The sequence below is a fragment of the Pipistrellus hanaki genome (genome assembly GCF_964339955.1).
Source record: "Pipistrellus hanaki genome assembly, chromosome: 2".
Taxonomy (NCBI): domain Eukaryota; kingdom Metazoa; phylum Chordata; class Mammalia; order Chiroptera; family Vespertilionidae; genus Pipistrellus; species Pipistrellus hanaki.
The window spans coordinates 156,105,951-156,122,394 of NC_140504.1; the positions used below are offsets into that span (position 1 = coordinate 156,105,951).

The window sequence follows — 16,444 nt, forward strand, 5'->3', positions numbered from 1 at the left end:
TCATTTGTTCAATAATTCATTAATGAATTTTTTTCAATTATTTTCATTCTAAAACCAGGCAAAATGTTTCTCTCTTGAAAGTTCATTATTGGTGTACTTGGGTGTGAAGACAATTTAAAAAGTAATAGTAAAATGTAAATATGCCAAGTATGGTAAGATGAATCAGAAATATGAGAGGCCTAGTCTATGACAACCTCTCCCGTTTTATTTTCAGAGGAAAAAATGTTTCCTTTAGAAGACTGATTAAAATTTAAAGTCTCACAAATATATGCTACCAAACATATTATTTGGGGGAAGGTGCATTTATATACATTATATAGAAATGTTCAGAAAAATAATATATTTCTAACTTTATGAAGATATATTTTATCGTATAGCTGTGTATTTCCCTTTATTTTGTTTGCATCAACTTTTTGTTCAATTTGAGACTAAAATTTTTACTTACCAATACAAGAATTCAATAATGTGCCTGATTATTCTCTTTCTTACTATCACCTTGGAACCATACACTCTGAGTGCATGCACCCTGGGACACATAAATAGTGCTGGACCCTTGCACTATTTTATCAGAAGAATAACCATATGACAACATTACTGCTATGCAGGAAACCATTCATCTGTATAAAAAGAAACTGAAAGTGAAAGTTTTACCTTGGGTAAAACCATTAATTATCTTCGGTTTCCCCACTCCTTCCATAAATATTGGGTAAAGACTGAATTGATACTTCTCAATTGGGATAAAATGATCTGAGGAGAAAAACATATTAAAGGGTCAGTCTTCCTGAATTCATATAAATGAGTGAACTCTATATAAAAAGTTTTTAAGTGACCCTCCTATATTTCCAAACATAAAAATTAGTTGTTATTATGGATTGAAACTGATAATTAAAGGACTTTCAAAACAACCTAGGCACTCCAAATTCCCTTAATAATAATTTTATAAATAACATTTTTTTTAAATCTTACCCAGAGACAGGAGATAGCAATTTTTCAAAGACATATCCCAGTAATAGCCACTTTGTTCAAGTTCGGGGTATATAAGTGTTTTATTTCCCTGTGCAAGACAGTATGCTCTACCTCTTCTCCTGTACCTCCAAGGTGAGCAATATTCCCTTTACATAGGAGCTTAGCTACTTAGTCTTCCTACCCAAGGCAGCTAAAAGACTCAAGTCTTGTGAAAAGATGGAGGTAGGAACCAGGAATTTCCTTGTAATATCCAAGAGTCTAGATTCCTGAAGGATGGCCATCTCTATAGCAAAGCTCTAAATGAATCATTAAGTACTATTAATATACAAAAATGATTTCACAAAAGATAAATCTGTTTGAAACCTGAAGTCCACATGGTATAATGAAAAGCACAGAGAGTAACCACCTGGATAACAGTGGTAATGAAATTAATTTAGTTCTCTATCAAGAATTTGTTTCTATTTAGCCTAAGGCTAAATTCAAGATCTCTGACATAAACGTATGAGTCTTTGGGATGATATTACATACATAACTAGAGGCCCAGTAGATGAATTTGTGCACTCGGTGGGGAGAGGTGGGTCCCTCAACCTGGATTGCAAGAGGGAGCAGGTCAGGCTGAGGGACCCCACTAGTGCATGATCGGGGTCAGGGAGGTTACACAGGAGGTTGGCCAGTCTGGGAGGGACCACAGGAGGTCTCCAGGGCATGTGCAGCCCATCTCACTCAGTCCCAATTGGCTGGACACCAGCAAGGTAACCTACTGGTCAGAGCGTCTTCCCTGGTGGTCAGAACACCTCATAGCAAGCGTGTGAATAGCCTTAGCATATCATTAGCGTATTACACTTTGATTGATTGAATGGACAACCAGACACTTAACATATTAAGCTTTTATTATATAGGATAAGATCATGGCAATCCTTAGTTTCTCTATACTTAAACCTAACTCTGAGTTGGAGATGCTGTATTGTGCACTTAAACTTTGTAATCACCTCCTTGGGGCAACTGGTCTACTTTTGGGAGTTTGTGCTGGTTATGTCCCCAGGTCCTAGATCCTCAGACCTTCAACATGGCACTTCCACTCATTGTGAGTGGAGTTATAAGTTGGTACACAATTCGAGAGAACAACCTGGCAGCAGATATCAAAAGCCATTACAAATTGGTTCAAAGATAAAGCTGAAAGCAGTAAAAATATTTCTCAAATAAATAAACAGTTTAAGTAGATTTTGGCATAAAATGCAATATGGTCATTAAAAATAATAGGTAAAGGGATAGGGGAGAAAATAGAAACATGCTTGTGATATATCAAAGGAACAAATCAGAAGGAAAGTGTTAGATGACAAGGTATGATGACCACTATGTAAAATATTTAAATGAAAAAGGATCAAATGAAAGAGTTAAATGTTTATGGTAAGGTGATAAAATTACAAGTATTCAGATGGTAGTGTCATCTATATTTTTGAAGTTTGATTTAATTAACTGCCTTTATTAATTGAATTAATAATCTGTAGTATCATACTGATCCATAAGAGAAACTTATTAAAGTACAGTACACTTACCATGGATATAATACCTCGTAACAGACGAAGGGATTCTACGCCATTTAATTTCATTGTTTTCATTAAGAATTTTCCACTCAAGAATAAAATACATTAGATTGTAATCACTAAGCGATAGCATCCAGGAAAGAATCACACAACTACTATTTAAAGGATAAGCATTGAGTGACTGCACAATGTTTACTGAGGAGAAAAGAAAAAATATTTATTTATAAAATCAAAATTAATGAAAATCTCCTAATACATTTGAAGATCATATAAGCTCCTGGAAAGGGAGAGAAGGAATCGAAGGCAGACATTTTCAAGTCTAAGCAATTACTTGTATCCATATAATATGTCATACTATTACATATATTTATAATCCATAATAACACATGTATATCTATATAATACATGTATACATGTAATTGTGTATAGAGAGAGAGAGAGAGGGGGAGAGAGAGGGAGAGAGAGGGAGAAAGAGAATGAGAGATTTACCTATGACCACCATTGGTCCAAAAGCATTATTAGAATATTCTCACATTATAGTATCATTTCAACCATGTTCTACCACATGAAAACCCAGGACCATATATATAATCAGAGTACCATCTAGTTTGCTATTTTTCAGACAAAGACGAGATCAAGGTAAAACAGAGACTTCCAGATTTAGGAAATCACAGGCTTCTTGGAAGAATAGAAGGAGTTTACAAAGATTAAATATTTAAAAGGGCACAGGTTTACTACCCTGTACTTTTTCAATTACCTTTGCTCATGGGCCATGAGAGCGTTAAATTAAAATTTGCAAAAGAGGCGCCAATCGAATTGACGGCCAGAACTGTCACAGAATGTGTTTGCTCTGTCCATTGGAAAGTGAATTTGGTGTGATTGCCCACATCTTCTGACCATATTCCATTGCCGGCAGTGTGATGCTTTACTACATATCTTCTCACATGGCACAATGAATCATTTTTCATCAGGGGCTGGAGTAAACATAAAACTGGATTAGTTTAAGGGCTACAGTGCTCTTATACCAACTGTGCTCATGGGAATCTTATTATACATTTCCATAGGGAGGCAGGGGTCATACCAGAGGCAGCACTGCCTATGTCCAGGCTGAGGCATGGGGAGGTGAGGGTGAGGAGGGTCTGCCTTTGACCACAAGCTAGATGAAGGTATCAGGTGGTATGGAGCACAGCAAAGTTATTTTCCCTCTTCTGTTTTTTTGTTTGTTTGTTTGTTTTTTAAGATTCAGAAAATATATCATTGGAAGATAATGAATATGAATACAAAGTTTTTCTACCAAAAAGTTTCACTCTCATTTTAAAGAAAAGTAAGACTGGCAGAAAAAGCTGAAAAATGTTAATCATCATATATTAATCGCAGTAAAATTGTCGCTCATTTTCCCTTCCCTTGACATTCTTCCACTTCAAGTAACAGAACAGTGTGCCTGGCACCACAGAATTTCAGTCCAAGGCTGAAAAGAAATCATTCCAGGTCACTGGCAATTCCAGTGTAAAATACAGATTTAGTCCAATTCTAGTCCTCCTCTCCACAGAATACACCACTCCTCCACCACCTTCACCTGTTTCAGGTAAGAATAGTGCTGCCAATCCTTTGTAAACCCACAGAAAGCTTGACTCTACAACAGACTAGACCACTTTTTTTTTTTTTTTTTTTTTTTTTTGGTCACTGAGGTTCCTATACGTCAGATATCAGAAAAAAATAAACACAAGCACATATACATCTACATCTACCCCTATAGGGCCTGAAATAATCTGGGTAACTGAGGAGTGAGATTTTTGCTGCAACCATTGCAAGATTGAAATGTCTGAAAAGTCATGCAAATTTCACATTTCATTTTTTAAAATTAATGTCAGTTTTCATATACAAATATTTACTTTTGTAAACATCAATTAAAAATGACTGTAAACTTCCTTACTTTTTGGTACTACGAAGAGGCTCTAGACTCATCTTGTGGACTTCCTGCCCCAGTCCCAAACCATTTTTCAAGGAACTTTATTTCTTTCATTGGAGAATGGTATTAGAAACAAATCTGAGTATGCTCCTTGTCACTGGAGTGCCGTTACCTCGAGGCCCTCGCAGCTTGCAAATCATGATAATATATGTGTGCATACTAATATTCATATCTATAAATACTTCTCAATGAATCCATCTGTAGCCATATTGAGCTAAATAGAAACTCATACTGATGTCTCCAACTCTAACCCCTCACCACATGGATCATTCTGGTCTTCTGCCCCTGGATTTTCTATAACCTGCGTCCCACCATCCACATCCATTTCCTTGATCATTCAATTCCAGTTTACATGTATAGTAGTACAAGAATTGTTAACCCATAATAATTAACACTATCAAATAGAATCCAGTGCATAGTGCCACTTCTTTTGCCTTAGTTTTAAGAATCCATCTATTTACAAAGTTTTTTTAGGCCTGCACTTTTTTCTCCCACCTCCTTCAGTGAGGTTTTGCATACACTTGTAATACAGTTAGATTCTTTTGTCCCAGTCTGGATTCCATCCTGGCATCCTCCAATATTCTAAATGATTTATTTTTAATTTGCATACATTAAGGTATGCTCTCTCTGGGTTTTGACTAATGCATATGTATTCATTATACTACGTACCCACCATGACAATCTACAGAATAGTTTAACCACCATAAACAATCCCTTGTGCTTTACCTACTCAAACTTTTCTTCATCGGCCAAATCCCTAGAAACCACCAATCTTTCTATCTTCTCTACAGTTATGCCTTTTCCATGTATGTGGAATCATTATGTAGCCCTTTCAGATGGGCTTCTACCACTTAGCTACATGCATTTAAGATTCATCCACATCTTTTGGTGGCTTTATAGCAATTTCTTTTTATCATTAGATGGAAGTACCATAGTTTATCTATTCATCTATGGAAGAATATCTTGGTTGCTTCCAGTTTGAGGTGATTATGAATAAAGCTACTATGAACATGCATTTGCAAATATTTATGTAAAGACAAGTTTTCAAATCAGCTGGATAAATAGCTAATGGTATAATGCTGGATCATATGGTAACACTATGTTTAACTTTGTAAGAAACTACCAAACTACCTTCCAATTTGCAATCCCACCAACAAAGAATAAAACTGCCTGTTGCCTTGCACCCTTGCCAGCAATTTATTGTTCATTTTTTTTTTAACCATTCTAGGAAGTATGTAGTGGTATCTCTACACACTTGTTGGAATTTGTAATTCCCTAATGACAGGTAATGTTTGCTGTGGACTGAATGTTTGTGTTTCCCCAAAATTGTGACGACAAAATATAATTCATTCACTTCAGATACAAAATTCATATGGTGGAGAGAATGTTTTGAAAATTGTTAGGCTGAATATTCACTGCTTATGGAAATATCCACTGTCTGTATGTCATCATGCAAATAGAGTATCTCTTGTTTTAGATGTCCTTGAGGCATATGGAGAAGGCATCTACTTTTTTTAGGATTAAATATAAAGAGAATTCTTGGACTTGAAGGGACATTAGATGTCATCTGGTGCAATCCTACTTTTATGAAGATGAGGCTAAAGCGTTCAGGTGACTTTGCCAAAGTAGTACTGACATAACTGTAATACCTTAAGCTGAGAATGGAACCAAAGTCTCCTAGCTCTGTGCTGATACACCCTCCACTAGGGATCTTAGCTATCTGTGATCATCTCTCAAAATGGAAATGAAATATGGGATTGAAGGGCCTAAAATTATGAACAATGAAGAATAACATAAAAAAGCAGAAATACTTTCCAAAGTAAAGTGACATTTCTCTCCTTTTTTGTGCTGTCTTCATGAATTATTCTCCAAAATTCAGGTCCTCTGGTAGGAACTGCAAAACAACAAGTTGTACGCGTGTTCTCAGAAGTAATACTTTTCAATCGTAGTATTTGAAACACACACTTGTGCATTTTTAAGACATGTTTACAAAATCTCTACAGACCTTTTACATCCATGACCACTGTGTAGGCTGGAGCACTCCAGTTACTCCAATATCCCAGTCCATCCAGCCTCTTACAGCGCACCTGAGCAGCGTAGACCGCACACAGGTCTGGCACTGGGAGACTGACAGATTCTGATTTTGCATCATATACCTCATACATCTGAAACATAAGTCAATGCATTAGATTGACCATGACTAACACATAGGTGGCTATAGTGCCCAGAAGTACATTTTACTCCAAATCGAAGAGTGAACTGACTTCATGACTTCTGGCTTTGAAAATACTCATATCAGGCTTGGATTATGAACTCCTTCAGGTTAAGGACTATCTTAGTCCCCTTCTTGTAACCAGATTGGGACTGGTTCACTTGCAGCCTCGCTTCCCAATTGTTCTCTGTCCACTAAGCGTCTAACCATAAAAACTATTGAGAATTTTAATTGAGTAGTTAATAGGGCCTGCTGTAGAGGATCTCTGATATTCAGTCTCCTCAATAAGCAGGTAAAGGATCACACTCATTTCAGTTACAATCATCATGACCTAATGATGTTTGTAAGTCTTTGCAGGCTGCCATCAGAAAACTGACACCACAAGTCATCATATGCACACTTGCAACTCAGGGTATGATTCTGGTTTATTTGGTAAAAGCAGCTTCTAAAATATATTCATTCAATATGTGTACTAAAGAATATTATTAGATGTTGGATGAAAAGGGGTTTATTGGTAAAATAAGTTTGAGAAACATAGGGTGAAGTAAATTCACAAATAAATGTTTCTTTAATGCAGGACCTTTCCTAACCTTTAATATGTAATAAACTATAACTTTACACTAGAAACATACAGTGATGCAGGGTTTCCTAAACTTATTTAACCATGCAAGCTTTTTTTAAGAAACATTTTATGGGACCAATGATAAAAGCTCGCTTTTGAAAATGATAGATTGTGGGAAATTTTATTTCTTTAAAGGGTTAAACTTAGTTCACTGTAAAAAAACATAGCTTCAGAATACAGAGGATATACTAAATAAATTTTATGACAACAAAATAAGTTTTATGAAATAAAGTTATTATAACAGTCAGAAATAACATTTAGTGAAGCAAGCTAAAGAAATTTCTAGATAAAAGTTACCTTCCACTGTATTTCTTTTCCATTTAAACCATAACGAATCTGGAACTGAAGATTATTCTCTGGAAAAATTGGCTTTTTCCAAGATATTTTCAGTAATCCAACTTTTGCAGTAATTTCTGCTTTCACACTTGTTGGAGGCAATGGTTTTACTAGAAATTAAAAACAAAACAAAACACAGTATATGTAACAGTAATGATGTTTAAAAAACCATTCTTATGATGTTATAATCTCCATACCTTATATTTATAAAGCAGTATCTCCTTTTCAAAAATGTCACATCCCTTATCTCATTTGCTCCCCTAGAATTTTATGTAATAAATACAAAAGGGATAATTTTTCAAATAGATTGGTTCTTTAAAAATCAATACATTGTCCATATCTCTCTGTTTATAGTAAGACCTGATTAGAAATTGAGCCCTTAGCTCTGCATCCAGAAGATACCATACTGAACACAGGATAAACCTCAAGAGCAAATTCTGTTTCTTTAATTAAAGGCAAAAAATATGCACTGCATCCATTTCCACATCTGTGAATTTCAAACTCTTCTCCTACTACCTATTAGAAAGCATTTCTGGGTCAAGGTCAGAGGTAGTCTTACAGAGTGAAAAGTTGGCTCTCTGAAATCTATGAAAAACAGGCTTTTTTTTAGCTGTATTTTTTTAAATTAACTTTTTTACAATATACAAAGTAAATCAGTGTCTATGCGGTCTCCACTTTCCGTTCTCGGGTGTCAGGGTTCTTTCCTGCAAGCTTTCTGTTGATTATTCAGGAAGTTTTTCTGTATTTTAGTTGTAATTCCAGTTTGTTCCTGGGAGCATGACCAAACAGCATCCACTTACTCTGCTGCCATTTTAGTTGTTTTTATTTTTAATTTTATTGTTTAAGGTATTACAAATAGTAGTATATATGTCTCCTTCCTCTCCTCCCGCTCCCCATTGACCTTCCAAGGGACAGAAATGGAGGCAAAGGTGACTAGAATGGCAAGAACATGTTTTTAAATAGAAAAAGACAATGCACCAACTCAACATGTTTGGAAACCAAAAGTCCCAATGCCCAAGCACAACAATGTGACTTTATGTGGGGGGAAAAAATCTAAACATTATGAATTTATCTTCTATTTAACAAAATGCAGGTTTTAATTCTGATGTGTACTAATTATTTGAAAGTATAATTATTTGAATGAATCAAATGGTGATTTTTGGCATTTTTCCCACCCAAATAGTACAGAGCTCTGGAATGTATTCTTTTATCTCTGTTGCACAATCATAAATGGATCATTTCTCAAAGATTTCACAGTAATAATACCAGAGGGATATAGCAAATTTTCCCAGGATTCTCTTAATCATTTGAAATCAAAATGTCTTTTAAAAAGAGTATTTAAAATTTCATCTTGAATGTTATCATTCCTTGTCTATTTTCTCTTCTTCACTTGACTTTAGCTGTTTTGAGTGCTGCTCCCTACACAGCATCATAAATTAAAGCCTTGAGTTATTACTATTCAGATTACAAAACCATCAGAATACCTAAATTAAACATTGAGATTTAAAAACTCCCAATGTTTCCATAAGTATATTGTGAGAAAAGTACAAAGTAGTGAATTATTTATAACTGGAGGCCTGATGCACAAAAAATTCGTGCAAGAACAGGCCTTCCTTCCCCTGGCTGCCAGCACAGCCTTCACTGGAACAGGAGCTGCCTTTTTGCTCTGGCCCAGAGCCACCTTTCTGCCTTCCCATGCTTCGCAGAGGCCTGGAGCGGCTAGGGTGGTATGGAATGCCTGTGTTGTTGCCATGGCAACGACAAAAGCATCCCACTCCTCTCCTGGCCACTCGGCTCATGGAATGCAAATCAACCCACCATCTTTATTGGGTTAATTTGCATATAATCACTCCTGATTGGCTGGTAGGTGTCATGAAGGTACAGCCAATTTGCATCTTACTCTTTTATTAATATAGACACTATAATGCACTTGGAGGGGGAGGAGTCCCTCAGCCTGACCTGTGCCCTCTTACAGTCTGAGAGACCTCGGGAGTGTCTGATGGCCTAAGCCATCAGTCAGACATCCTTAGCGTTGCTGCGGAGGTGTAAGAGGCTCCTGCCACTGCCACTGTGCTCGCCAGCCGTGAGCCCAGCTTCTGGCTGAGTGGTGATCCCCTGTGGGAGCATACTGATCACCAGAGGGCAGCTTCTGCACTGAGTGTCTGCCTCCTGATGGTCAGTGCGCACCACAGCAACCCATTGTTCTGCTGTTCAGTTGATTTGCATATTAGCCTTTTATTATATAGGATTATTAAAATTCATTCATCAAATAGTATGCTGAAAGTATTCCTATTGCTAAAGAAATTGTGCTACAAAAAATTTAAAATATAATAAAACTTTCAAATGCTGATTGTCTTATCAATTTTACTGTAAGCAGAAAAAATATTTAAATCTAATATGATCAGAAAATAGTAAAATATAACAACTTCCCTGAATCAACCTAAATCCAAATCTGCTAGTAAAAAATGAAGACACACAACAATTTAACTTACCCATGGAATCAGGAACAATACACATTGGAGGAGAATCCAGTGAACCCAGAGAGTGATTGATTCTTATCCACATTGTGTAGCCGGATAATAGAAAGATTGGCTGAAATATGCATTCATAAAAACCATCTCTCTGCAAATGGCAATCTTTGGGTTCAGACGTGGAATGAATAGATGGAACATCAGAACAATAAAGGATGCTCCTTGAAAGATATGAAAACAGTTCATTAATATACAACATTGATGAAAGCATTAAGATTTGAGAATTCTGCTTTGCTGTTTCAAAAGTACCGTTTTTGCTCCACCTGAAAATAGTTGTCCTTATTAAAATATAATAGTTATTTTAGAATTCCCAGCTACTTCACAATCTTGTCTTTCCATAAAAGCAGACAGTAACCCTTATTAAATATTTCATTAGACACTAAGTGGGAATGCAAATAAATTAAATGGCATTGCTCTAACAAGGAGATAATGACCCAGTTAGAGAGAGAACATATTAACACTTTGAAAGCTAAGCAAATATTATACCTATGTGATACTATTTTAAAACTACAGGCCAAAAGCAGCAGTGGGCATCCCTGAGATGGGAAGGAAAATAATTTCCTTACACTTTCAATACAGATTAAATTCTACAACAAACTGAAAACAGTCGATAGTAATTATGGCATAATTACAGTGTCTGACTATTTTCTAGTTCAAAGCAGTATAATTTTGAAGATATCAGTTCTTAATTTGTATATGAATCATACAGTCAAGAATATCATTCATCTTTACAGATAAGAAAATCATTTTTTATATAACTGAGCCCCTATCAACACCCTGCCTCAAAGCATACAAAGCATTTCTCCTCTTCTTTGAAAAAGCCCTTCTGCCATTATTTGCTCTTAATACGGCATTAAAATGGCTAAAGTAGCAGTTACTGCTTTCTAATGAAGTATATTCTACTATCCTCTTTTAAGAAGAATATCTATAAGAATACTGTGATGGCGGTAAAAATTTCTACAGGAAATTTTTATCTCAACATATCCACACAAAAATAAAAACAGCAAAAAGAACACATACCTATAATACCTCAATTGCAAAGTACTCCCCGCGAGTGATTGGATTGCATTAGTTGACCATCTGCAAGTCATTTTAGTTAAGTACCCATCAGTTTCACATGTTATATTGATATTGACATCTATTTAAAACACATAAAAATATTAATATATAGCAAAAACACCAAAAAATGCTTAATGAAAATAAACGAGACTCTAATACAGGGTCCATAAGATAAATTTATCTTGTGGAACAAAAGGAAGAAGACCTCAGTGTGCTTACCAACCACATAGAGTTCAGCATAGCGATGGTGGCACTCATTCTCGTTGCAGCAGTACACGGCATCGTAGGTGAACTTTCCTCGCAGCCTGGTTGCATTCAAACTGGGAAGAGTAACTTTGCTAACATGGTCCCCCATAATGTTATACTGGCTTTCAGGAATTTTCTCAGCTAAATTCATCCACCAAACAATCTTTTTTGAGGAAACAATCTTGTTTTCATTTTTGTAGATGCAGTTAAAAGAAACATTAGACCCAACACTTGTCAGAATTTTAGGTGGAAAGTATATGACATCTGTAATGAGGAAAGAAAGGTAGAAAAATCAGATGAAGAAAGAAAATATTGTGTAAATAATTTACTACGTAAAAAAGATTCATGAAAGCATTCAGGGATGACACTGTCAAAAACAAAACAAGTGTGCTAAGAGACTGAATAGCTATAACTGCCTATTTGTGTACAGCTATTTAGGGTCCCAAGCACTCTCATTCTCAAATACTTGACCTTGCATAAATATCTTCAGTTTATTATAATACTGGAGGCCTAGTGCATAAAATTTGCGCACAGGTAGGATCCCTAGACCTGGCCAGTGATCAGGGCCAATCAGGTTCCCCGCCTTCTTGCCTCCTCCTTCCCTCACTCCCTCAGCACCCACTGCCACCACCACAGCTAGTCAGCACACATCATAGCAAACAATCAAACTCCCAGTCTCCTGATTGAACTCCGGAGGGGACAATTTGCATATTAACCTTTTATTATGTAGAATATGATTTCATGAGTAATGATCACTTGCTAAGCAATAGGTAGAAATTTCACAAAAGTGAAATGTGGTCTAATTCCACAATGACTTGTCTTCCATGAGACTTTGCTTTAAGAATCAGTGATGCTTGCCAAAACCGATTTGGCTCAGTGGAGAGAGCATCAACCTGTGGACTGAAAGGTCCCAGGTTCAATTTTGGTCAAGGACATGTACCTGGGTTGCGGGCACATCCCCAGTAGGGGGTGTGCAGGAGGCAGCTGGTCGATGTTTCTCTCTCCTTGATGTTTCTAGCTCTCTATCCTTCTCCCTTCCTCTCTGTAAAAACTCAACTAAATAAATAAATAAATAAATAAATAAAAGAATCAGTGAAGTTTAAGGTGAGTTCTTAAATTTCTATAACATCCCTCCCCCACAAAAATATATATATATGGTGGACTATTGTCTCATTTAGATATATAAAAATTTCAAATTAACAGGAAAGGTACAGAAATAAGATTTAAATAAGAAAACTAGTAAGGAAATGTAAAATTAATGCACCAATATACAAAACAAGTTTGTATATAACTGCTCTGTAGCATCATTTTGAGTTATTTTATGCCAGTCTCCTGTGTTTGAAGACAAAGGGAACCAAAATTTTTCTAAAATATTATTTTTAATGCCTATACACTATTCCATACTACTTTTTCAGTCCCCTGTGGTTGGAAACATAGTTTGTCCATATCTTTAATTAGAAATAGAATAAAAATGAACAACTGTTAACAAATGAAGAAATTATTTCTGCCAGAATGCATTATAAAATCAGTATATTTAAGGTAACTCATTTTCTGCTGATAAAATATGAATATCTGTTTTCTTATATGACATTTTTTGGATTATCCCAACAAACAAAATTGAAAACACTTCATTAGTTTTTAAGTTTTCTGCAATAGCATGCTAAACTCCAATATCTTTACTAGTATATTTACAATCTATACCAGACCATAGGCAGTTAGACATAAACAGGAAAAAACTTACTAGCATGAAAGTACTGAACAGAAGCCAGTGCATTAGGCTTATAAACTAGTGTGGAGTGGCATTCAAGCCTCATAGTACATTACTTGCTGCACACAAGTACCTAGCGGGACCTGAGAGACCATTAACCTACCTTCCATGTGCTCCACATCTCGTTACTGAGCTGCTTCAAAAGACTCTGAATAATCCATTTTTCAAAAGATTACAAATGAACTTTAAAAAATTAAGTTGAAGCTTTTTGTTGTAAAGGTAATAAAAACACAAAAAAATTCACTTCAAAATCAAATGCGAATAATTATGGCTTAACTGGGAAGTCAGATTAAAGTCAAAGTATTTTGGCATTTATTAAGTGCTAAAATACTAGCTTAAAATAAGAAAGACAATTTATTAAAAACCTAACAACTTATAAAATTTCCACTAAACAAATGTATTGAAATTGATGAGATAAATGTTGAATATTAACTTTTTAAATAATATAAATATGGCCCAAGCAGATATGGCTCAGTGGATAGAGTCAGCCTGCAGACTGAAGGTCCCAGGTCTGATTCTGGCCATGGGCACATGCCCAGGTTGTGGGTTTGATCTCCAGTTGGTATTATGTAGGAGGCAGCCAATCAATGATTCTCATCTACGTTTCTAGCTCTCTATCCCTTTCCCTTCCTCTCTGTGGAAAATCAATAATATATATATATATATATTTTTTAAAAAGAATGCAGTTAATAAAGGTATTTAAGAATTCAGCACTTCTAATGTTTGTTTCCAGTATGTAGCATAACCTCAATGCAGTATTATTAGACCAAAAGTCCTGGATTTTTTTCTAAAAGTCCAAGACCTCCCAGCAGCTATAATGAAAAAACTTAGCTAGCCAATTCATTTTACAAGAATCAATAATTCCTTGATTAGGAATAGTCAATGCTTCATTAACTGTGGTGCTTGGTAGGTATAGCTTTAATATCAATGATATCAATGAATAAAAAGTGGTAACTATAAAGGTACTGATAATTAGCCTTCTGTTTGCTATAACAGCAATATATCAAGTAGCCTCTGTTCAAAAAATAAATAAATGAAATCCTAAGTATTTGGAAATGATAAAGCATTCTAAATAAATAAAACTATTCTAAGGCTCATGTGCCTCTATGTAAAATAAAGTTGTAATAAGCTACAGTTTATCTGATGTTAAAGATAACTTTAAAAATATAAAAACTCTCAAAATTAAGCATCTGAAGTGAAAAAAATATTTTATTACATAATCTGTAATAGTCAAATATAATTTTTAATATTTGAAATGTACATCAAATAAATATAGCTGAGCCCAGCCATCCTGGCTCAGTGAGTGAGCATTAACCTTTGAACCAGGAGGGCACTATTCAATTCCCAGTCAGGGCATATGCCCAGGTTGTGGGCTCAGTCCTCATGTGCAGGAGGCAGCCAATCAATAATTTTCTCTCATCATTGATGTTTCTATCTCTCTCAATCCCTCTTCCTTCCTCTCTAAAACCAATAAATCAATATATATAGAAAAATATTTTTAATAAATATATCTGATTTTTCAAAATGTGAGTTAAGGAAGCCCTGACCAATGTGGCTCAGTTGGTTGGAGCATCATTCTGTACACCAAAAGATGGCAGGTTCAATTCCTAGTCAGGGCACATATCCAGATTTCGGGTTTGATTCCCAGTCAAGTCCCATGCAGGAGGGCAACTGATCAATGTTTCTCTCTACATCAATAATTCTCTTTCTCTTTCTGAGTTTGTGAGTTTGAAACTTTTATATTAACTGTACATTTTGAAAAAGAATGTAATTCAATAAGATACTGCTATCTTGTAATTCAACAAAATACCTTGGAGCTCTTATACAAGTTTTCAGTAACAAATTAGCTTTTTCAAAATGTAAGTAGAAAACGTCTTTCTGGTTTAGAGCCACAAAAATTTAAGAGTCTTATAATATACCAAACACAGCTTCCAAAAACATATTCCCTTTTCAATAGAAGGTACTGTTACAGAAACCTACCTTGTGTGGTGAAAATAACAGGGGTGCTCCAGTCACTCCAGATGCCTGGGCCCTCCAGCCTCTTGCTCCTCACCTGAACCTCGTAAGAAGACCCAGGAAGCACACCGTCTACTAGCAGTGATGTGGCTGAGACGATCTCATCAGCCTGTTAAATATTATTTGAAAACACCAAAGTATAAAGTCACTGCGAGCCCTTTACCGAAACTGATCACAAGCAAGTCTCAACAAATTTCAAAGAACTGAAATCTTATAGAGGAGTTAGCTGGCCAAGATGAAATTAAACAGAAATCAATAACCAAATAACAAAGGTTGGTACACTAGTCAGTAAAATTTTACATAACCCATGAGTCTGAGAATCACAATGACAATAAATAAATATTTTTAACTGGGTGATAATGAATATGACTTTTCAAATCTTGAGATATATAGCTAGTGTCAGTGGGAAGCGTCATGCCCCTGCTGACAACTGGAAAGCACACGGTGGAAATGATGCACAGGGTAAACAGAACAGTTTTGTTCCTAGAGGAAAACGTCACCGAAGGAGGGCATGAATAATTTTTAAGAACCTTAGACTGATGATAAACTACAGTGAATCAAAATACAGTTTGTAAAGTAGAAGGAAAATATTTAAGAGGCCTAATTGCATAAAACAACCACCAGCAAAGAATTGCTTAGCGAATAAATTTGGTTTTCTAGTGATATACTCTAAAACTATTGGACTTTCCTGTGTCTTAGACTTCAAGACACCATAGAATGAAAGTGGTGAAAAGCATTAGGAACCCATTAAACAATATCAGATCACCTCTAGTATTTAAAATCATGTTTTCTCAATTTTACAGTTCAGAAAGCGGAAGTCCAGAGAAGTCTAAACTCTGATTTTCCATACACATCATAAATGGATTCCTATCCTGCTCTTTATGAAAATGAAGACTCAAAAAAAGTTAGCCCAGATCTAAGAAAACAGATATTTATCTCTAAATTACAGAACAATTAGTCTTACAAAGTGCCGAAGTCCATGCATGGCCCATGAAGTTCTTTACAATCTTCTTGTTCTCCTCCCCTAACCCTCTGGGTTTTTATTGCATACTAGAGGCCCCATGCACGAAATTCAGGCAAGGGGCTCACCCCTCACAGCCTTGGCTTCATCTAGAAGGTCATCCGGACGGTTGTCCAGAAGGTCATCCAGACAGCCATTCTGCTGTTTGGTCTAA

General features: G+C 35.7%; 1 protein-coding gene across 3 annotated transcripts in view; it reads right to left on the minus strand.

Moving 5' to 3' along the window:
* The window catches only part of LEPR (leptin receptor), an 81,332-nt gene that overhangs the window by 14,107 nt on the left and 50,781 nt on the right, over positions 1-16,444 (minus strand). For all 3 annotated transcript variants that reach the window (XM_084871356.1, XM_084871355.1, XM_084871357.1), the window contains exons 7-16: positions 15,234-15,378; positions 11,459-11,749; positions 11,201-11,318; positions 10,142-10,341; positions 7,611-7,759; positions 6,485-6,644; positions 6,291-6,373; positions 3,268-3,484; positions 2,523-2,705; positions 652-747 (exon numbers count right to left, since the gene is read on the minus strand). In XM_084871356.1, the coding sequence (XP_084727482.1) occupies positions 652-747; positions 2,523-2,705; positions 3,268-3,484; positions 6,291-6,373; positions 6,485-6,644; positions 7,611-7,759; positions 10,142-10,341; positions 11,201-11,318; positions 11,459-11,749; positions 15,234-15,378 (1,642 nt within the window). The remainder of the gene's footprint in view (positions 1-651; positions 748-2,522; positions 2,706-3,267; positions 3,485-6,290; positions 6,374-6,484; positions 6,645-7,610; positions 7,760-10,141; positions 10,342-11,200; positions 11,319-11,458; positions 11,750-15,233; positions 15,379-16,444) is intronic.